The sequence below is a fragment of the Halichoerus grypus genome, chromosome 7 (genome assembly GCF_964656455.1).
Source record: "Halichoerus grypus chromosome 7, mHalGry1.hap1.1, whole genome shotgun sequence".
NCBI lineage: Eukaryota > Metazoa > Chordata > Mammalia > Carnivora > Phocidae > Halichoerus > Halichoerus grypus.
The window spans coordinates 40,003,864-40,023,890 of record NC_135718.1 but is presented as its reverse complement, the minus strand read 5'-3'; the positions used below and the strand labels follow the sequence as shown (position 1 = coordinate 40,023,890).

At 47.4% G+C, this 20,027-nt stretch overlaps 1 protein-coding gene across 8 annotated transcripts in view; it reads left to right on the top strand.

The window, feature by feature from the left end:
- Window positions 1–20,027, top strand: part of WDFY4 (WDFY family member 4) — a 286,087-nt gene that overhangs the window by 184,470 nt on the left and 81,590 nt on the right. For all 8 annotated transcript variants that reach the window (XM_036103143.2, XM_036103144.2, XM_036103140.2 and 5 more), the window contains 2 exons: window positions 1,415–1,581; window positions 15,160–15,308. In XM_036103143.2, the coding sequence (XP_035959036.2) occupies window positions 1,415–1,581; window positions 15,160–15,308 (316 nt within the window). The remainder of the gene's footprint in view (window positions 1–1,414; window positions 1,582–15,159; window positions 15,309–20,027) is intronic.

Below are 20,027 nucleotides of genomic sequence, written 5' to 3'. Positions count from 1 at the left end.
CCTGCCTCCTTTAGGAGAGTGGACATCTAGGACAGGGCGGGGGAGTAGGATCCAGAAATCATGTAGGTCTGCGCTCAGCAGGCACCCAAATGTCTGTGCCCGGGAGTGCATGCTTGGGAAATAAGTCTAGGTGTGCACACGCATGATCGCAGCACAATGCATTCACGGTAGAAATAGAAACTGTCTGTGCCTCCAAAAAATTGGAGATGGATTAGGTGATTATGAAAGAGCCACAGAATAGAATGTTATACAACCATTTTAGGTGAGTTCAAAGAGCTTTAAATGGAATGAGAAAGTGTTCCTAATATAGTCTTAAAAAGTTCTAGAAAAGATGGGGTGCCTGGGTGGCTCAGTCAGTGAAGCGTCTGCCTTCGGCTCAGGTCATGATCCCAGGGTCCTGGGATCGAGTCCCACATTGGGCTCCCTGCTCGGCAGGGAGTCTGCTTCTCCCTCTCCCTCTGCAGCTCCCCCTGCTTGTGCTCTCTCTCTCTCTCTCTCTCTGTCAAATAAATAAAATCTTTTTAAAAATTCTAGAAAAAAAACTGTAGATGCGGCATAATTCCCATCATGTCAAAAAATCACATGCGTGTGTGTGCACACACGCACATGCACACACATATACATATACATTTGGAAAAGATATTAGAAGTAAAGAACTTGTTCAAATTGTGAACAGGGAGGAGAAACAGACTTAGTTCAGATTCGGCCTCTAGTTCTTTGTGACCATATGACTTTGAGCAAAGTAATTAGCCTCTTTCACTCTTCCCTGATTGTGAAGGGAGGTTGAAATAGAATCCATAACCTGATAGGAGTAGATGAAAAAAATGTCATCAAAAGCATCCAGCACAGAGAAAGAGCTTACTTACTACGTCAGAGCTGTTGTTATTAGTACTATATCTGGGTGCATGAGTGATACTTGTTTTACTTCTCAAATATTTTAAATTTATTCTCACAATTTCATGGGTTTTCCAAGTTTTGTTTTTTTTTTTTACACTAAGATCATAGTGCATCCATAATTAGAAAAAAATAGAAAAAAAAACCCCACTCTTTTAAAAGAATGAATAAAGTGAAGTTCAGAAAGAAACAGATTCTAAATGACCCTAGAAGGAATTTCTCTACTGATTAATAAGGGTGAATTTTGAAGTAGTGCCCCATGGTCACACTGGACCTGCAGAGCAGCCGGACCTGGGCACACCTTCCAGAGTGAATCAACCTAAGTGTGTTGACCGCACCACAGAGTCAGAGAGGTGATGCCCACTTTCAGACACAGTGAGGGACACGCTGAGATCCACACCACTCACCTCTGCCCTGAAACCTTGCAGTTTCTCTGGGTGATTCAGGCCCATGCTGTGCACATCCCTCGTGAGGTCAGGTGGCTCGTGCCAAAAATGTGTGTCCCTTTATACTGCTGCAGATGAGCTGACACCAAAGGAAGCCGAGAGCGGGAGAGAGGAGGTGGCAGTGGACTGCACCCAGCTGACCTTCTTCCCTGCCTTACATGAAAGTCTGCACTCTGAAGATTTCTTGGAACTGTGTCGGGAAAGACAAGTTATTTTACAAGAGCTCCTTGATCATGAAAAGGTAATACAGCACATCACGATTCTTCTTTAAAGATCATCAGACATGAGATCAAGCTTTCTTCATTCACATGGGAGGTGATGTTTCTCTTCACTATAAAAAAAAAAAAAAAGAGCAAAAAGAGCAGGCATGCTTCTAAATTGGTGGGCCCAGAGCAAGGGCACAAATGGAAGCTGACAAACCCTGCATCGAGATGTTTAAAAGATATAAATCAAGGGGCATCTGGGTGGCTCAGTTGGTTAAGCGTCTGTTTTCAGCTCAGATCATGACCCTGGGGTCCTGGGATCGAGTCCCGCATCGGCTCCCTGCTCAGCGGGGAGTCTGCTTCTCCCTCTGCCTGCTGCTCCCCCTGCTTGTGTTCCCTCTCTGTCAAATAAATAAAGTCTTTTAAAAAAGAGATCTAAATCAAGCTAATACACTGTCATGAAATATGGTCTACCTTCCAACACTGACCTTTATAATACCTGGAAGACCAGTTTCAGATTTAAAATTCTTGATCTTGTCGTTTGGCACCTTGGGCCCCTGCCTGCAGTCTGACCTCCTTGAGGGATCCATCCTGCATTGAGTGTGGATGTGTTTGGACACTCAGCCTATACGTCCAGGCTGTGCCTGGACTCTCACCCTGATACCAGCCTCCCCTGGGCCCCCACTCAGGCCTAGGGGTGAGCATACTTGTGGCCTTGCCAGCCCTCAGCAGGGTAGACCTGGAGAAGATGAGTGCACGGGCCAGGGGGCAGGCTGGACAGTTAGCAGGGAAGTCTGCAGGTTAGGATGCCTGGAACGGGGTTGAAGGCCCCACCGCATGGCCCCCTGCTATGACTGGAAAGGAGCTGGAGGAATCCCTAAAGTATGGACCCAGCAGAGGATTTCTCTTACCCAAATCTAAGAAAGGGATGAAAGATGAAGCTTATTTCTTAGAGTAAAACATACCTGAGCTCAAATCCCAACTTGGCAACATACTAAATTTCATGTTACCTAACCTTTGTGAGCCTCAACTTTTCTTATCTTTAATAGGGAGTGTTGAGCGACCATTTCACAAAATTCTTGTAGGGGTAAAATGGGATAATAGAAGCAAAGAGACTTGCTCAGAGCTGGGCACATGTGAGGTAGCCCACTAAAGACCAACTCTCTCCCCTTGCTAAAGGTTGGGTGGTTTAAGGGCCTCTGAGTCTCACCCACCAACTCTTCCGCTCACGATGTAAGTGAAGGAGATGCACTGGCAGAACAGAGGAGCGGGCAGGGCATGGCCCAGAGGCCATGCAGGGACTACACAGAGAGAAATGTGTGAGAGCTGAGGGCTGGTCTGGTGGATGAGAGTGGATCCAACCTAAGGGCCACTGAGTAAGCAGCCTGGATTTCCAGGAGCAGGTGCCAAGCTCAGTGAACCTGTGAGGGGCATCAGCAGGTGCAGAAATGAAGCATATCCTTTCCAGGGCCGGGTTCCTTGCAGAGACTCCCGGGGGTGTGAAGCTGGGATTTGCTCCTTGCAGGGGTTGGATAGAAGGGGGCCAGATTGAAGTGCATTGCCAGATGGTTAGCAGCACTTTTATCAGGTTTCTTAGCTGCTCTCAGACTGGAGTCACAGTTTAACCAACACAGTCTTGTAACAGCGTCATCCTTCTTACACCTGCTTAACCCAAAGCTTCCAGGCATAGAGCACATTTGCAGTCCCTATCACACCTCGCTACCATGACTTCGCTCATGCTGGTGAATCTACCTGCACCGCCCTGGCTGCTGACTCTCTGAAGCCGATCTCAACCGCTTCCCACTCTGGGACCTGGGGTACCTGCAGTCTCCATTGCCCCCTCCATCACCCCCTGCCCTTGCTTCAGGCATACAGACTAACCTTCCCCACTTCACCTGTCTGCCTCTCTCCCTGCACTGGTGCTCCTTAGCAGAGGGACCATTGGGTACCTAACCTCAGGCATGCCTGGAGTAGACATTCAGTAAACACTGATGAATGAAGATCCGTTAAATTTATGTTCATTTTATTTTGATTATAGAAGCAAAGTATGTCTACTTTGTAAAATATTTAAAAATGGAAATCAAAACATCTATACATATACATATACATTTACATACTGTGTGGTATTCATAATACCCGGCTGCTGAGGACTAACAGCTAATAATGGTTTGGATGTATCAATATAATAGTCTGTTCATTTTAGAAATGCTTATTTAGTAAATGTGTAATCAATTGAAAAACAGCTAGGAAATTGTTTTCTTTCTATAAAAACTTTTCTTTGCCTTATGCCCTTAAAAGATTATATAAAGCAGTGATTCTCAACAGGGGGCAGCTTTACCCCCAGGCGACATTTGCCAATGTCTGGAGACATTTTCAGGCTCATGAGTTGGCGGGGAGGGATGCTATTGACCTCTGGTAGGCAGAGACCAGGGATGCTGCTAACCATCCTACAAAGCTCAGGACAGTCCTGCCCTCCACCAGAAAATAAGTATTCAGTCCAAAATGTCTATAGTGTTAAGGTGGGAAACCATGATAGGGAGGATGCATATTAAGCAGATGTCACATTCAGCTATCCCCTCCTACTTTCTTGATAGGGTAAGGAAATATTGGATTGTATGTGTCCATTTTGGTTATTTTCATCATTTTGATAAGAACAGATCAATGGCAATGCTTTGCTTTTGTTGGGTATATTGATTTTCTGTTGCTGCCGTAACAAACTACCAGAAACTTAGTGACTTAAAACAGCACACGTTTATTATCTCAAAAGCCCCAGCACAACAGGCTCTGCTGGTCCTCTGCTTAGAGTCACACAGGGATGAAAGCAAGGTGTTGGCAAAGCTGCATTTCTTTCAAGAGGTTCTGGAAATGAATCCATTTTCAAGCTCATCCAGGTGTTGGCAGAATTCGGTCCAATGCTTCCATAGGACTAAGGTCCCTGTTCCTTTGCTGCCTGTCCGACAGGGACCAATCTCAGCTTCTAGAGGCCACCCACATCCCTTGCCTTGTGGCCCCCTCCTCCATCCTCAAAGCTGGCCACTGCAGGTCAAGTCCTTTCCCCCTTCAGACCTTGCCGGCCCCCTTCTGCCTCCCTGTCATCACATTTCTCCCACCAGCCAACTCTTCTGCCCTCTTCTGCTGCTAAGGGCTCATGGGAGTACATTAGATCCACCAGGTCATCCAAGACAATCTCTCTATTTTAAAGTCTGCTGATCTGTACCTTAATTTCTTCTGCAGGTTCTTTCAAGCAGCACCTAGATTAGTGTCTGATGGGAACATCAGGGATGAGGTTCTTGGGGGACGCTTTGGAATACTGCCTGCCATTTAGTATCACTCCGGGTCCATATCCTACCTAATCCATGTCCTCACCTTCCAAGGGGAGCTTCTGTGGGTGGCATGGCTCCCATGTACTTCCCAAGGCCAGCCTGGTGGTCCCAGCCCTAACTGGGCTGGGCTGAGGGCAACACCTGGAGTTTACAGCCAAGAGCTAGTCTTAGCCCCAGTATATGTAGCAGGTAGATGACCTTGGTAACTGTCCTGGTCTCTGAGAGTTTTATTTTTGCTGGTTGTCCTACTCAGTGGCATTTCCCTCAGGGGTCGTGTTGGAGGTGGTGGGGGGCAAGAGCCTGAGGCCCACAGGTGACTGACTTTGCCAGCCCCCAAGAGGCAGGGCAGGACCAAGAAGAGACTGTTCTCCCATCCTTCCCTGTCTTGTACTTAAACTTCAGTCTTTCTTGGTCTCCATGTCACACAGCAGGAAGCTGTCAGAAGCACCACACGTGGCTTGTTGTGGTAGCAGGGATCTCCAGGCTGCGCAGACAGGAGCATGCCAAACCCAGCAGGGGCTGAGAGCGAGAGTAGTCCTGTTTCCACTTAGCACTTGGTATATCCCCTTGCTTGCCTGGAGGGGACAGCCTGGGGGTAGGGGCCCAAACGAGTGTCAGCTCCCTGGAACCAGAGACTGAGCAGTTGTAAGGTCAAGGTGATTCCTTGCCATTATCTGGACATTTGTTCTTTGCACAGGTTGTTTTGATTCACTTCACTGGGTTGTTCTTGTTGCCTCTGGTTTCATGGTAAATTACGGGAGAGGTTATTTCCCAATTCAGCCTGAGTTTCTCCAGGATCAGTAGAACCAAACCACTGGATGCACTTGCTCCCTGGAGAAGGAGGTGTGGGAGGAGAGCAGCCAGGGCCGCATAAGGGCAGGCTCCTGATGGTGGGGGTCGGTGGGGTGTGGGGCCGTCTGGCCCCAGCCGGGCCTGACTCCTGGGGTGCTCCTGTGAGGTGAGGTGCTGCAGGGGTGGGTGTCTGGGCATGATGCGAGACTCAAGGAGCCTGAGTGGGGCTGTTATCCTGCTGCCATGGTGGAGAATGAGGCAGAGAATCAGAGAGGAGCCCATGAAAGACCTGGCCTGCTGGGATGGGGCCCCGTGGGAGTTCCTGCACCCACCACAAAATGCAACATTTTGTGAGAAAGAGGGAAGTTGCAGGCTTGGAGCCTGGATTGGTATATGGTGAAACAGAGGGAGTCCCTAAATTTGAAGCATGAGAGGCAGGAAGAAGCACGAGGAAGCAGGCCACAGGAACCCAAGAACATCCTGGGGCAGCAGAGCAGAGTCAGGTCTAGACTAGGAGCTCTCCGTGGAGCAGGCCCTGGCTGGCTGTGGAGGGCATGGACCCACCCTGACGTGCCCCCTCCTCTCCCCCACCTCCACCAGCCAGGTGCTCACAGACCACGCCCACCCACTCCCCACTGCCTGTAGCCCAGGCCGCCTTCTGCGTGAGTCTGTCCTGGTGTCCGGTGCATGCCCAAGCACTCTGCCCACTCCGCCACCAGCACCACCTCAACACATGGCTGTCATTATTGCTGAGTCTTCCTGTGGTTTCGTTACAGGCAGGGACAGGCTGCATTTATCCTTGTCCTTCCCTTTCCTGACATGAAGCATTTGTGCTCGGGAAGGGTCTGCCGATCTGGAGAGCACAGCTGTGTCAAGAGGGAGCCAGCCAGGTGTGCAGAGCTCAGGGAGGGGCAGATGGACTGCTCCGACAACCTGGGCCTGCTCTCGGGTTCCTGGAGACCTGGCTAGTGGGGGAGCCCCTCTGGGAGCAGGTGGGGCATGACTGAGCAGGGGCTGGCTTCCACAGCAAATCCACCACCACCAGCACCAGGGAGGCCGATGCCGGCAATTCGTGCCCAGGAGGGCAGCTGGGCACAGGGCACGTGCTCAGACTGGACTCAGAACCTCCCTTTGCTCTTTGTTTATCGCTGGTATTGTCAAAAATGTCACTAGCTGGATGTCTGGAGCTGTTGCTCGTGGGCTTTCCTACAGCACTTCATCTAGTCTCACGCCTGGGAGGGTGGCTGTGTCACTTCCCTTTCCCTGGTGGTGACTGTCGGGCCTAGCGGGCCTGCTAACTGAATTTGCTGGGATCTGATCTCAGATCTGTGTCACTCGAAAGCCATGTGGTTTTCCACTGTCTCCCAGCTCACTGTGTTGAGCAAGTTACACTAAACTCCCCACTGCCCTGCTCCCATATTGGGGCTCAGAGATGCTGGCTGCAGGCCCTGTTGTGCTTCTTTTGTAAACTTCCTGGTTAGCAGCGGCCCAGGCGGGCAGGCCTCCAGGTCCCTCACCACACATGGCATCTCCAGGACACAGCGTGCCGAGCATGTGCCAGCCCGCCCCGCCTGCTCATGCCCTCGCCCCTGGTCCACTGTGGCCTTCATCCCCGTGGACGTTCCTTGTTGTCAAGGATAGGAACTGGATGGTGAGGAAAGAGGTATTGTTCCACTGACCCTTGACCCCTGAACATGTTCCAGCAACAGTAGAGAAAGTTTGCCCATGGCAGGTGTGTGTGTATATTTGGAAGGTGAGGGGGTAGTATCCTCTGTCTTTCTCAGGCTGGCACTTTCTGCCTGTATGGACACATTTTGTAGCCAGCATTGGTTGTGAGCTGGGGACTCCGCTAATTCAGACGTCTCCATTAGACCCTTTGGGTCTGTGCTTTTTCTAAACTTCTCAGTGGCTTCAACAGGGCTGTGTGGTGGATGTGCATCCATGCGCAGAAAACCTGCCGCCGACTAGCCATCGTGTAAGCTGAACACCCCACGGCGAGCCCCCCAGTTTCTCCTCCCCTGCCGCCTCAGAAGGGCTTTGCTAGAACAGTCTAGGAGACTCTCCAGGTTGTAACCTCTTTCCAGGCTTCTGGGTGGCCTGTCCCTGCCAGAGGCCCCAGGGGGAAGCAGGAAGGCCTGGGGCTCCAGAATGGCAGCAGCTTAACTCATGCCTTTGTGCTGCGTGGGAGCTGTGATCGGCCCCAGCAATACCTGGGATGGTAATTACTCTGCACTACCTTTGCGTCATTGATTAATGATTCCCAGAACCACGAACACATTTCTCTGCAAATAGCTCCATTTGACGTGAGAAGTGGTATATTTAATGCATCTTAATTGTGGGCCCGAGTCAGCCACTGTGCTGTTGGGGATGATCCTTTGTACCCTGCCACCTAAGGTACTCTTAGAGCTGAGGCTTCACTTGGCAAAATGGGCTTCCAGAGTCCAGTCGAGTCAGAACTCAAGTGGCAGTTATTTTTGCTGTTGCTATTCTCTTTAATTACATGAAAAACTAAAATTATTTTTTATACAAACTCAATGTAAAATATTAGCTTGGGTTTGCTAGCAAGGAAACAGGGCAAAGGGAGTTATTTTTGCTCTGGACAGCAGAGAGCAGCATCAAGCTCTTCCCAGGTATTTTGAGATGAGGCCTTTTATAGAAAGTGAAGAAGTGTGTTAACCTTTCTAGGTGGTAACTTCCCGTAGGTGAATAGCCATAACTGACTTTCTAAGATGCAGAGCTGTGTATGTCCCTACTTAACACCTTCTGTGACTCTAGTTGGCATACTTTGTGCACAAGGCCACTCCCAAGCTGGCCCTGCACCTCCCTGGATTGCCCCCTCCCCCGCCCTTATGTGTACACACACACACACACAACACACACACACACACACACACACACACACACACTCACACCTGACTTTTGATTCTAATTGTGCAGAACTACTTATGATCTCCAAACACGTCCAGCTAATTCAAGACTTTGTGTCTTGGAATGCTCCTCCCCTGGTTTTGTCCTCTTTACTCCTAACCCCAGCCTTGGGGTCACATTCTTTGGGACCATTTCTGTGAGGTCAGCCCCGCTCCCTCTCTCACCCCTGTCTGGGCCAGACAGCCCCCTCTGTGTCCTGAGTGCTTGTATCCCCCGTCTCCATGCCATGCTGGGACAGTTGATATTCTCTTTCCTGTTAGACCATGAGCATTGTCAAGGTGTACTTTGTCTCCCTCTGAGCCTAACAGTGTGTGGGACACACACTGAACATTCAGTGCAGACCTGGGAAATGAATACATGAACGAATGAAAGAGTTATGAGCAATATGCTGATACAAGATGAGACCTCATCCTTCATAGCCTCGCTGGTGTCTGGGAGTCAGTTTCTCAAAGTATGGTCTTCAGATGACCTGCATCAGAACCATCCAGGCTGCTTATTAAAATGAAGATTCCAGGTCCCACTCTGTACCTGCTGCCCCAGAACATCTGGGAATGTGATCTGGGAATATGAACTTTAACAAGCCGCCTAGGTGATTCTCATTCATTCTCTTTGAATAAAGAGATCCACAAGTCAAGGTTTTACAATTTTCAGAGCACCCTGGCTAGAAATGTGCTCGAGTTTCAGTCAGTTACCAATGAGCAATCCTTAGTAAATGCAGTTTCCCTAGACTCTGTGCTTTGAACAGTCCCAGTATGTTTCACATTATGCCAGTGCAATTTCTGTCCTTCCCATTTGTTCTCGTCTGAGCCAGCCGTGAAAGGCTGGGAGGCTTGGCTGTTTGCAGGCTTGCCTGTGGAAGTGGCACCTGCGGGCAGGCAGGGGGCATCCCTGCTCCTTGTCTCTGCCTGAAAAGATGAGCTGCTGTAAAGAGATCCACACATTCTATTTCTTCGCAGATTTGCCAAATTGATATAAAAGTAGTATCTCTTTATTGTTTTATGATACATTTTTTATTACTAGTATGACCAAATGCTCCTTTTATTTTTATTGTTATGTTAATCACCATACATTACATCATTAGTTTTTGACGTAGTGTTCCATGATTCATTGTTTGTGCATAACACCCAGTGCTCCATGCAGAACGTGCCCTCTTTAATACCCATCACCAGGCTAACCCATCCTCCCACCCCCCTCCCCTCTAGAACCCTCAGTTTGTTTTTCAGAGTCCATCGTCTCTCATGGTTCGTCTCCCCCTCCGATTTCCCCCCCTTCATTCTTCCCCTCCTGCTATCTTCTTTTTTTTTCTCTTAACATATATTGCATTATTTGTTTCAGAGGTACAGATCTGTGATTCAACAGTCTTGCACAATTCACAGCGCTCACCATAGCACATACCCTCCCCAGTGTCTATCACCCAGCCACCCCATCCCTCCCACCCCACCCCCCACTCCAGCAACCCTCAGTTTGTTTCCTGAGATTAAGAATTCCTCATATCAGTGAGGTCATATGATACATGTCTTTCTCTGATTGACTTATTTCGCTCAGCATAATACCCTCCAGTTCCATCCATGTCGTTGCAAATGGCAAGATCTCATTCCTTTTGATGGCTACATAATATTCCATTGTATATATATACCACATCTTCTTTATCCATTCGTCTGTTGATGGACATCTTGGCTCTTTCCACAGTTTGGCTATTGTGGACATTGCTGCTATAAACATCAGGGTGCACGTACCCCTTCGGATCCCTACTTTTGTATCTTTGGGGTAAATACCCAGGAGTGCAGTTGCTGGATTGTATGGTAGCTCTATTTTCAACTTTTTGAAGAAGCTCCATACTGTTTTCCAGAGTGGCTGCACCAGCTTGCATTCCCACCAACAGTGTAGGAGGGTTCCCCTTTCTCCGCATCCCTGCCAACATCTGTCGTTTCCTGACTTGTTAATTTTAGCCATTCTGACTGTTGTGAGGTGGTATCTCATTGAGGTTTTGATTTGGATTTCTCTGATGCCGAGTGATGTTGAGCACTTTTTCATGTGTCTGTTGGCCACCAAATGCTCCTTTTAAAAGTGATCTAGATGCCAGAGTTCACAGGTAGCCAATATAAATGGAATTTATATAGTCTGTCTCCTTATTATAATTAACTTTTTTTGTGGCAATCGGTGCATTTTTGAAAAATTAGAATACTTATTCCATTTGCCAGTAGAACAGAATGCATTGATAGCAGGACCTAGCCAAGCAGAAGATGTACAAAAGGGACATGTGATCCGTGTGAGCGGGGCTAAAGCTTTCTTTGCAGTAGATCTTGCACACAAATATAAGGAAATGTACGCAGCTGCACTGTTCTGGGTATCTCATAGGACGGCTCCCCATCTCACTTTTTCTGCCTATCAAATTAGGGCATTGCACTAACTCACAGACTAATCATTCTGGAAGAGCTTCAGAGGGCCTCCAGCTGGACCTTCCCCTTTTGCAGATGTGCACACTGAGGCCTGACTCTAGGAGAACATGCTGGCAAGGGGCTGCCATGGAATGTCCCAGCAAATTGTTGGCCCTATAACTTCAGCTCTGGGATTTTTGGATTTCCAGCCAATCTGTTCCTTATCATACACGGGGCCAGGTGTGGCCACATACTTAGTGATCTTCCTGCCAGGAGTGATGATATATCATCTAGCTGACCTCAAAGCAATTCTACTTCTGAAGCAGAAGTTCCTCTCTTTTTAAAGTAATCAATAGAATCACGGCATGAGGGATTTCTTAACCATGAGTAAACTTGGGAGGCAGCCCTCCCAGGGCTAATTTAAATGGAAGAGCAGGTAAGAGTTCACTTGGGTTCATTTTTTAGTTTTTAAAATGCCACTCTTTTCCAGCAGAATCAATTTTTAAGCTATTAACCCAGCTCTCACCAGACATTTTTCTTGTGGTTTGGTTTATTCTGGTTGTTACTTAATTCTCCCCAAAGGAAAACACCAGAAGCTCATAGGAATGTGCTCCCGCCCCTGCTGTGGGCACCACAGAAGGTGGATGGGGGTGGGGCTTTGCAGGGAGGGGGAGGCTTGGAGGTACACAGGCCTGGGCTGGTGCCGGGGCTGTCTATGTCTCACTGTGCAAACTTGAGGATGAGGTTTCCTCTATACAAAGGGATAAGAGGAAAAGTTCAAACAGGCTGGCATCACAGCCTCCTGACGGTGCTGGTGGGAGTGTAAATTGGTCCACTTTGCAGGGAAACAGTCCAGCAATAGTGGAAATTTAAGATACCCACACCCTTGATCTGCAGTCCGGCTTCTAGGAATATATCCTTCAACACACCATCCTGTGTGTTCCAAGTGTTATATGTCCAAGGATGGTCACTGCAGCATTGCTTGCAATATCCAGATATTTGAAAGCAACCTGAATCTGTAGGGGATTGGTTGAATAAGTTCTAGTACATCCTTGCAAGAAAATACTCTGTACCTATTAATAAGAGTGAGGCAGGTCTGTAAGAAGTGATTTGGATGATTTGGAAGGGTTCCAAGGTGGGCCATTAAGGGAAAAAACTAGATGCAGAACAGTGAGCATATGAATATGCTATTTGTATAAAATAAAAAAGGATATGTATAATCATCTTATGTATTCCTGGAATCTCTTTGGGTGGATATACTGTAGGAGACATCCAATTTTTTCCCTAACCTCTTAGACTCTCCAACTAGGCCAGAGAATTAAGTTGACAGAAGGCAGATCAACAGGATAATACAGATTTTACTTTTATACAGGTACTCGGGAGTCTTCACAGGAAAATGAAGAACCCAAAAAGTGGTTAGGCCTAAGTGCTTAAGTTGAACACAGTGTAGTAATTGTGAAAAACTAACCAAAGTATACAGGGAGGCTCAAGGGAGGTTTGTCCAACCGGGTTTATTTGTACATATTTCTCTAGGTCTGACCTGTCTGTCTCAGGTGCTGAGAATGTTCTTTTCCTCCTAATATAGGGAGGGCATTTTTCACCTGGGAGTTTTATCTCCTATTTTCAGGGGAAAAAAGGGTAAACCAGAGCACCCTTCCTGTACCTGCTGTTTTTTAAGTATCTTTGACTCAAAATAGTAATGACAAAGTGGCATATTTTGGGGTGGCACATCTGCTATCCTTCAGTACAATGAAGTGGTGATGGTGCTTGCCTCTGGGGAAGGCTTTCAGGGAAGCCGAAGGGCTCCACTCAATTGCCTAAATCTCAGAGTAGACGTGTATCCTCAATTGTTCCTATTATTATTGTTATTATTGGTTTTGTAGTTTGTCTGGTAGCAGTTCTTGTTAATTCTACCTCTTTTTGCTTAGATTCCCTACATCTCTCCTTCCTCCCACTTGTCTCTGCTGCCATATACCAAGTCATCATTCTTCCAATGGACCACAGTAATAGCCACATGACTGATCACGTTTCCTCCACTCTTGGCTCTTTCTGATCTACTCTGCACGCAGCAGCCAGTGTCCTCTTTCAGAAATGAACTCTCCCATGGCTTCCTGTTGCAATGAGCGTACAGCCCAATGGCCTTACCAAGACATCCAACCCCCAACCCCCCACCCCCAGATCTAAGCATGCCTACTTCTCAACTTCATCTCAGCTACTCTGACCTCTTTTCTGCTCCCCAGATCTGCCCTTCCTGCCTCTAGGCTCTGGACTAGATGTTCTTTTCCCCTCAAATGTTCTCTGAGTTTTCCATGGCTGCCCCATTACCATACATCAGGTCTCAGAGTTTGTCTAAAATAGCGTCCCCTCCAAGCTTCTCTCTTCCCTATTGTGATCACCCTAGTTTTTCTCTCTCAGCATATATCACAATTTGTGATAGTTTATTGGTTGACATGCATGCTTACTATCCATCTTCCCCTGCCTGGATTTTAAGCCCCATGAGGGTAAGGTTCTTCATTATCTTGTCCATCCCTCTATCTCAGGAGCCCAGCTCAGGGCCTGGCATGTAGTAGGTGCTGAGTGCAAACTTTTGAATAGGTGACTGTCTGGATGAATGAACAAAGTTGGAAATGAGTCCATGGTCTGGCTCTGCAGGTGGTTTGAGGACCAGCTCCACTGACAAGGTGGAGGCAGGAGAGGCCAGGGGAGCCAGCTGCCTGCAGGAAGCTTGGGTTTTAGGTACCAGGACTCTTAGCTAGTCCTCACTTAGGAAAAATAATTCAGAGATGACTGTGGGTAATGCTTGTCTTGGAACAAAAAACCCTTGGCAAATCTTCACTTTCAAGCCTTGACCCTGACTTTGATCCCATTTGACGCACGAGTTGGAGAACTGGTATTCAAGGCCTGCTTTCCAGATTTCATCACTATGGTCCCAATATTGTTCCCAACAGTGAGTAGGGAGCTAGGCTTCAATCTCAGGCTCTGCCACTTACTAGGGGACTGATCTTTGGTGAGACTCATCTTTTTTTTCTTCCCAGTAGTAAAATCTCCCTTGCCTTATTGTAAAGATTATATTGGTTAGTATGTGTAAAAATGTTTACAATGGTTATGTTAGATAGTAAAAAAAAAAAAAAAAAATCAGTTCTTCTTTTGTGTAACTGGAATTAGCACAGAATTACCCTGAGAAAATATTGGCCTTGGCCTTACTCCTGGTCCATCTGGGCTCCTGTCATCTAGAATTCATTTATTCCCTCACTTATTCAGGGATTTATTCCATGTAAAGACCCACTGAGTCCTTACTTCATGCAGAACTCCAGGTCATACCAAACACAGGTCAGGCTCCCTGGGAATCCAGCTATGGGCCAGAGATGTGCACGCAGGACATTCACTGGGAGTGACAGTCACAGGGTCATGTAGAGGGAGAAGTGCAACTCTGACGCAGTCTCAGCCAAGGCTTCAGTTGTTTCCGTGAGAGCTGGAGGTGTGGGGTGGAATTGAGACACAGGGTGACTCTTCCTACCATGCAGGGACCAGTTGTTGGGTAGAGACTGCCACTAGGAAGGGGGCGTGCCCTGTGCCCAGGCACTCTCTTTAGCACAGGTGATTTTGGAAAGCTTCCAGAATTTCCAGCTACTGAGAGAATGAACCTGAGTCTGAAAGGAGGGATCTGGGTGGAACACATGCCTCCTCTGCATATACCTGGAGCCTTGGCCTTGCAGAGACAGCAGGGCCAGTCTTACACTTGTGGTTCTGGATAGACTTGTTCCAGTCCTGGTTCAGCCACTTAGCTGGCCCCCCGACAAGCTCCATTGCCTCTGTAACTGAGGGTGCCTGGTACCCTGAAAACCCTCCTCACTATTAACTACAGAATATTTTGCATGGTCGTGGAGTGGTTTAAAGTGAGAGGAAGATTGTCAATGCGCTCAATACAGCCATAAATACTCATCCACGTGTCTTGCTGGGGGTGGGGGTGGCTTTGGGTAATTCAAATAACAAAACAGTGTTTTCGGTGTAGAAGTGCCACTTAGACTGTGAAGAGCAGGGCAGCTCTTGAGCAGTGGCCCTGTCCCTCTAACAAGGTGCTGCTCTCACCTCCAAACTCTCAGTGGGCGGCTGGTCACTGCCCTCGTGCCCTCCATAGGAATGATGGGCATGCTTCACATGCACACAGACTGACTCTGATGCTGCCTCCCTCCAGGTGACACAGAAGTACTCCCTGGTGATCGTGCAGGGCCATCTGGTCTCCGAAGGGGTCCTGCTCTTAGGCCACCAGCACTTCTACATCTGCGAGAACTTCACGCTCTCTCCTGTGGGGGATGTCTACTGTACCCGCCATTGCTTATCCAAGTGAGTTCCTGACTTCTAGCAGACTCTTCCCTGAGCCTCGACTTCCTTCTCGGCCACCCCTACTCCTACCCCTCCCACCTAGGTGTTATTGTGGTCTTCATTTGGGCCTGAAACTGAGCCATGAGAAAAAGCAGAAGAACCTTAAGACATAGGCATCCATGACTGTGGTTTCCCAAAGTTAAAATCTGGAGTGGGTAACAAGGAAGTAGCTCCTCCTGTTTCATGTGATATGGAATGGACCTCAAGACAAGGGGGATCTCGCCTTAGGTTGTTTGGGTGACTGAATCCAGTCCCATCAGCTTACTCATTCAACAGCTTACTGATTGCTCATTCTGTGTGAAACATCAGGCTCTGCCCCTCATGCTGAGTGAGGCACACGAGTGCACTCGGCAGCACAAACAGGTTCTTCTGGAAAGAATTTGGAGCACACTGTTTTCATGGAACAAAATATTTGTCACGGGAGAACTCTTCTGGGCTCATGTTTGATGACATGGGGCTAGTGTGCTGAGGGAGGGCTACTGGAAGACATGGGCTGAGATCTGGGTTTGGAAGGATGGATGAGATTTGGGTAGAAATTTGAAGAGCCATTTTTTTTATACCAACTAATACCAGAGGTCTTTGGCAGGAAATTCAGAGGTTCTTCTTTATAATCAAGTATAGTTGTTCTATTTGGGTTCAGGTTGCTCTCATTGATTAATTCTCTTGTGTTTATAAAGTACAGCCACTCAAAATCAAAGTGACTGTGTTCACACTTTTGCTAGGAGTTCAGTTGTCAGGTCATATGCTTCCTCTTGATCATCACATTTGAATACATTTGGATGAAGACATCTTGATTTTTCTAGCTAGTGAAGGTTCAAATGAGGACAAGATAACCTCTTAATCCAGTGGCTCTCAAACTAATATCAAGTCACCTTGAGGGCTTGTTAAAACAGACTTCTGGGACCCATCTTCACCTCAGTTTCTAGTTTGATAGGTTTGCAGTAGGGCCTGAGATTTTAACAAGTTCTCAGCTGATGCTGATGCTACTGGTCTGGGACCACACTTTGAGAACCACTATTATAGACAATCAACAGAAGAACCAGAGTCTTAACCTGCCAATAACTAAGAATTTTAACACCTGGTTGTCATATCATTTCCAGCCTATGCAGGAAGCAAGAGTTTAAGGAGTGTGGAAGAATAGTATGTCAGCTCACCCTCCCTTGATTTAGATTTGCTCTAAAATGCTTGGCCTTTTTCTTTCTGCTAAATTCCATCTTTTATTCATACCAAATGTTCACCGATTGCTGTGAGTCTTCTGTGCTTTTCCAAGGCAGGAGGAACATAATTAATACTTGGCACATGCATCCCATCTTATTGCTCATGTTTTATTGATACTGATCAATATGGACAATGGGTCTGCAGACTTGCCTTTCTGAGAGCTGATGAAAGCTTTCTACTCTTAACTCTATGCATGGAATGTCCGTGTAATGACTTGTAGAATCCATTGCTTCACTCTCGACCTCTGGTTTAAATTGAGTTAGTGTTAGATAAGATCTTATTGATTAGGTAAATTGTGTTTATGAGGTGCATCTAATCATGATCAAACTGACTTTATCTGCACTTTCAATAGAAGCCCCGTTGTCAGGTTGTATGTACTCACTTGATTTGCAATGACGAAGGAGACTTCCCGTGTCTGGAAATGTATTTTTCTGGAATGCAAGTAGGAGTGGAGTGAGAACAAATTACTACCCTGGAATATCATTTGGGAATTGCTTAAGTAATTTTAGTCACCAGACCTCAGAGAAGTATTTGTTAATCAGATAGTACTTTCTATCTGAGGTCTTGTCTGCTGCCCTAAGAAACTGCTAGCACTCATGAAGATGTGGTTCTCAGAGACTGGCTATTAGATCATGTCAGATCAATGGGGATTAAGTCTTATTTTGACCACGGAGACTAAGGAAGATACATAAATAAGCCAGTTAAAAATAAAGCTAACGCAACCCTGAAATGTCTCTCTAAAAGACTGCCATCAAATTGAGTATAGTTGAGCACTAGACCTTGAAAGAGGCTCTCTGATGCATCATAAAAATATCCCAAATAAAGCTCAGGAACAGTGCAAATCCTCCAGCATTGATTGCACTTGTGTACTTTGGAACTTTCCTCAGAAAGTAAGAACCTTTCCAGAAGGTTTATTTTGCCTTCAGTGAGATCCCCTGTTGCCTGAATAGAATGACTATATTTGTTTCCTAAGGCTGTATAACAAAGTACCAAAAACTGGGTGGCTTAAAAAAACAAATTTATTGCCTCGCAGTTCTGGAGGCTAGAAGTCCAAAATCAAGGGCTGTGGTCTCTCCGCAGCTCTAGGGGAGGATCCTTCCTTGCTCCTTCTAGCCTCTTGTGTATCCCTGTAGCCCTTGGCCTTCCTTGTCTTGCAGATACATCACTCCAGTCATGGCCGCCTTCTCTCTGTGTGTCTTCACAAGATCTTCTGTCTGTGTGTGTGTCTGTGTCTAAATTTCCCCGTTAATTAAGGATGCCAGTCCTATTGGATTAGGGCCAAATACCCTATTTCTAAAAAAAAAAAAAGTCACATTCTGAGGTACTGGGGGGTTAGGACTTCAACATATTCCTCTTGGAGGACACTACTCTACCCAAAATAGTGGCAGGCAAGTTCACAAGGTACAGCACTGGATTCATTTTGTGGGAATCCAAGCCATCCAGCTGGTACTTTGTGATAGGGTGCTTATAATCAGGTATTTTCTCCACATCAGTCAGCAATTCTGAAGCATCATTGCTCTGTTGAGTTCGATTCAACAAATCCTTACCAGAATTCGGTACTGGGCCAGGCACCGGGGTAGACTCCATAAACACAAAGAGGCAAGTCAGATGGGGACTGAGTCTGGTAAAGAGTTTTTGATCTAGTGGTTGATTCCGGGTTAAAATTACAGGTATGAATTCTGACAACAATCAGATAACCTCAGAAATAATTTCAAATATTTTAGTCTGAAATCCCCAGTTTGACTCTCAAAGACCAGGTCAACCAATATGATTATCACTTAGTTTACTGTGGTTTCCCTAGTTAAGAATATTAAAAATTATACTATGACCACTCTGGAAGACTTGCATATGTCATGATAGCTGTCAGGCAAAGAGCTGTGAGTACCATCCTATAAACTATGACCCCAGCTGTACCTAAAGAAGAGCATGAATCCGCTCCTCCTTTCTATTCATTGACCGTAGGTGCTTGAATTCTGACTTAGTGCACAGTACACAGCGCTGGCCAAGAGACCCAGTCACAGGCGTGTGACTAACACTACATAAGACAGAACTCCAGTTTGGATTACATCAGTGAACTCAATAATGTTTTTTAGAGTTTAGTCTTCCTGAGCATTCGGGTCTGTCTGAGCATTCCTGCCCTATATGGTTATTCAATCCCTCCAAGTAGGAGAAAAATGAGTGCATTTCCTCCTCAAAGCTCCTTCTAAAAGCATTTTCCAGAGCACTCTTCCTCATGTCACCATTGCTCACGTCTCAGAATGCCGGGTTGCAGGATCAGTCAGCAGAGAGCACGCTGAAAGGAGGGAGCTTGCAGGGAGAGCTCTATAAAAGCCAGCGAGCCTCTCTGCCTCAGAGGAGAAAAGGTGTTAGTGAATGAGCTTGGATTTTAGAGTCAGAGGACCCGGGTTTGAATCCGGTTCCCCCTGACCTTGGAAAAGTCACTTCTCCTCTTTGGAATGCAGTTTCCTCATTTCTGCTCTGGGAATAGTAATAACACACACTCTGTAAGGGTTCATTATGAGGATGAAGTTAAACAGCAGACGTGGTTGGCAGGCTGTAGGGCATGATCGTTGCCAGGCCCCCCAGCAAACATGCCCAGCGCTCCAGGGAGGATGCGGAGCATGGAGAGCCATGCGCATGGGTCTGTGCCCCAGCGAACTCACTCATAGTCTGCCAGGAGGGGTGTGGCTAAGGTAGAGACGACGTTTGCTGTTGTGCCCACAGGCCTGGGGTTATGGGAGCACAGAGGAGGCGTCACTGTCATTCTCATCAGTGCCTTGACCTGGGATGCTGGTTGACCTGAGCTAAGGGTAGGAACCAGAATGACCACCATAGCCCCACTGGGAGTCAGAGAAGTTCAGGGGAAGCTCAGCTCAGCCCCTGACGGAGCAACCTAGGCCTTAGCCAGCAGATTTGAATTAAAGCACTGAGGCAGAAGCATCCGGAACCAAAGCCACATTTGTATTTGATCAATCCTACAGCTCCGTGGCTCAGAGCAGGGACCTGAGAGGCCTGTTCTAAGAAGGGGCAGGAGGAGCTGTGAAAGGCTGAGTCTGTATCCTGGAAGGCTCGCTGTGCAAGAGGCTGAACCACGGGCTCAGGCCGTGTCTCCATGAGCAGCCTGCCCTTCTACCTTCGGGGGCAAAATGTGCATCGTGCACACGTCCAAGCCCTGAGCACTGCAGATGCTGGGCCACCCCAACTGACCGGTGATTGGACAAGTCCTGCTGACCTGTGTCACACACCCATGTCTCTGCTTCCCCTGGGAGGCGTGGCATGGAGGCCTAGTGGCCTGCTCTGCAGGCCGGGTGGGGAGGGCCACCCTCGGAGCTGGGGTGGGGAGCAGGCAGAATGCCAGCTTCTCACCCATTCCTGCCGCCTTGTGCGGGTGCAGGGGCTCTTCCAGCTCTTGGCTCTTTGGATCTGTGTTTGATACACAAGCTTCTTGAGGGCTGAGGTGCC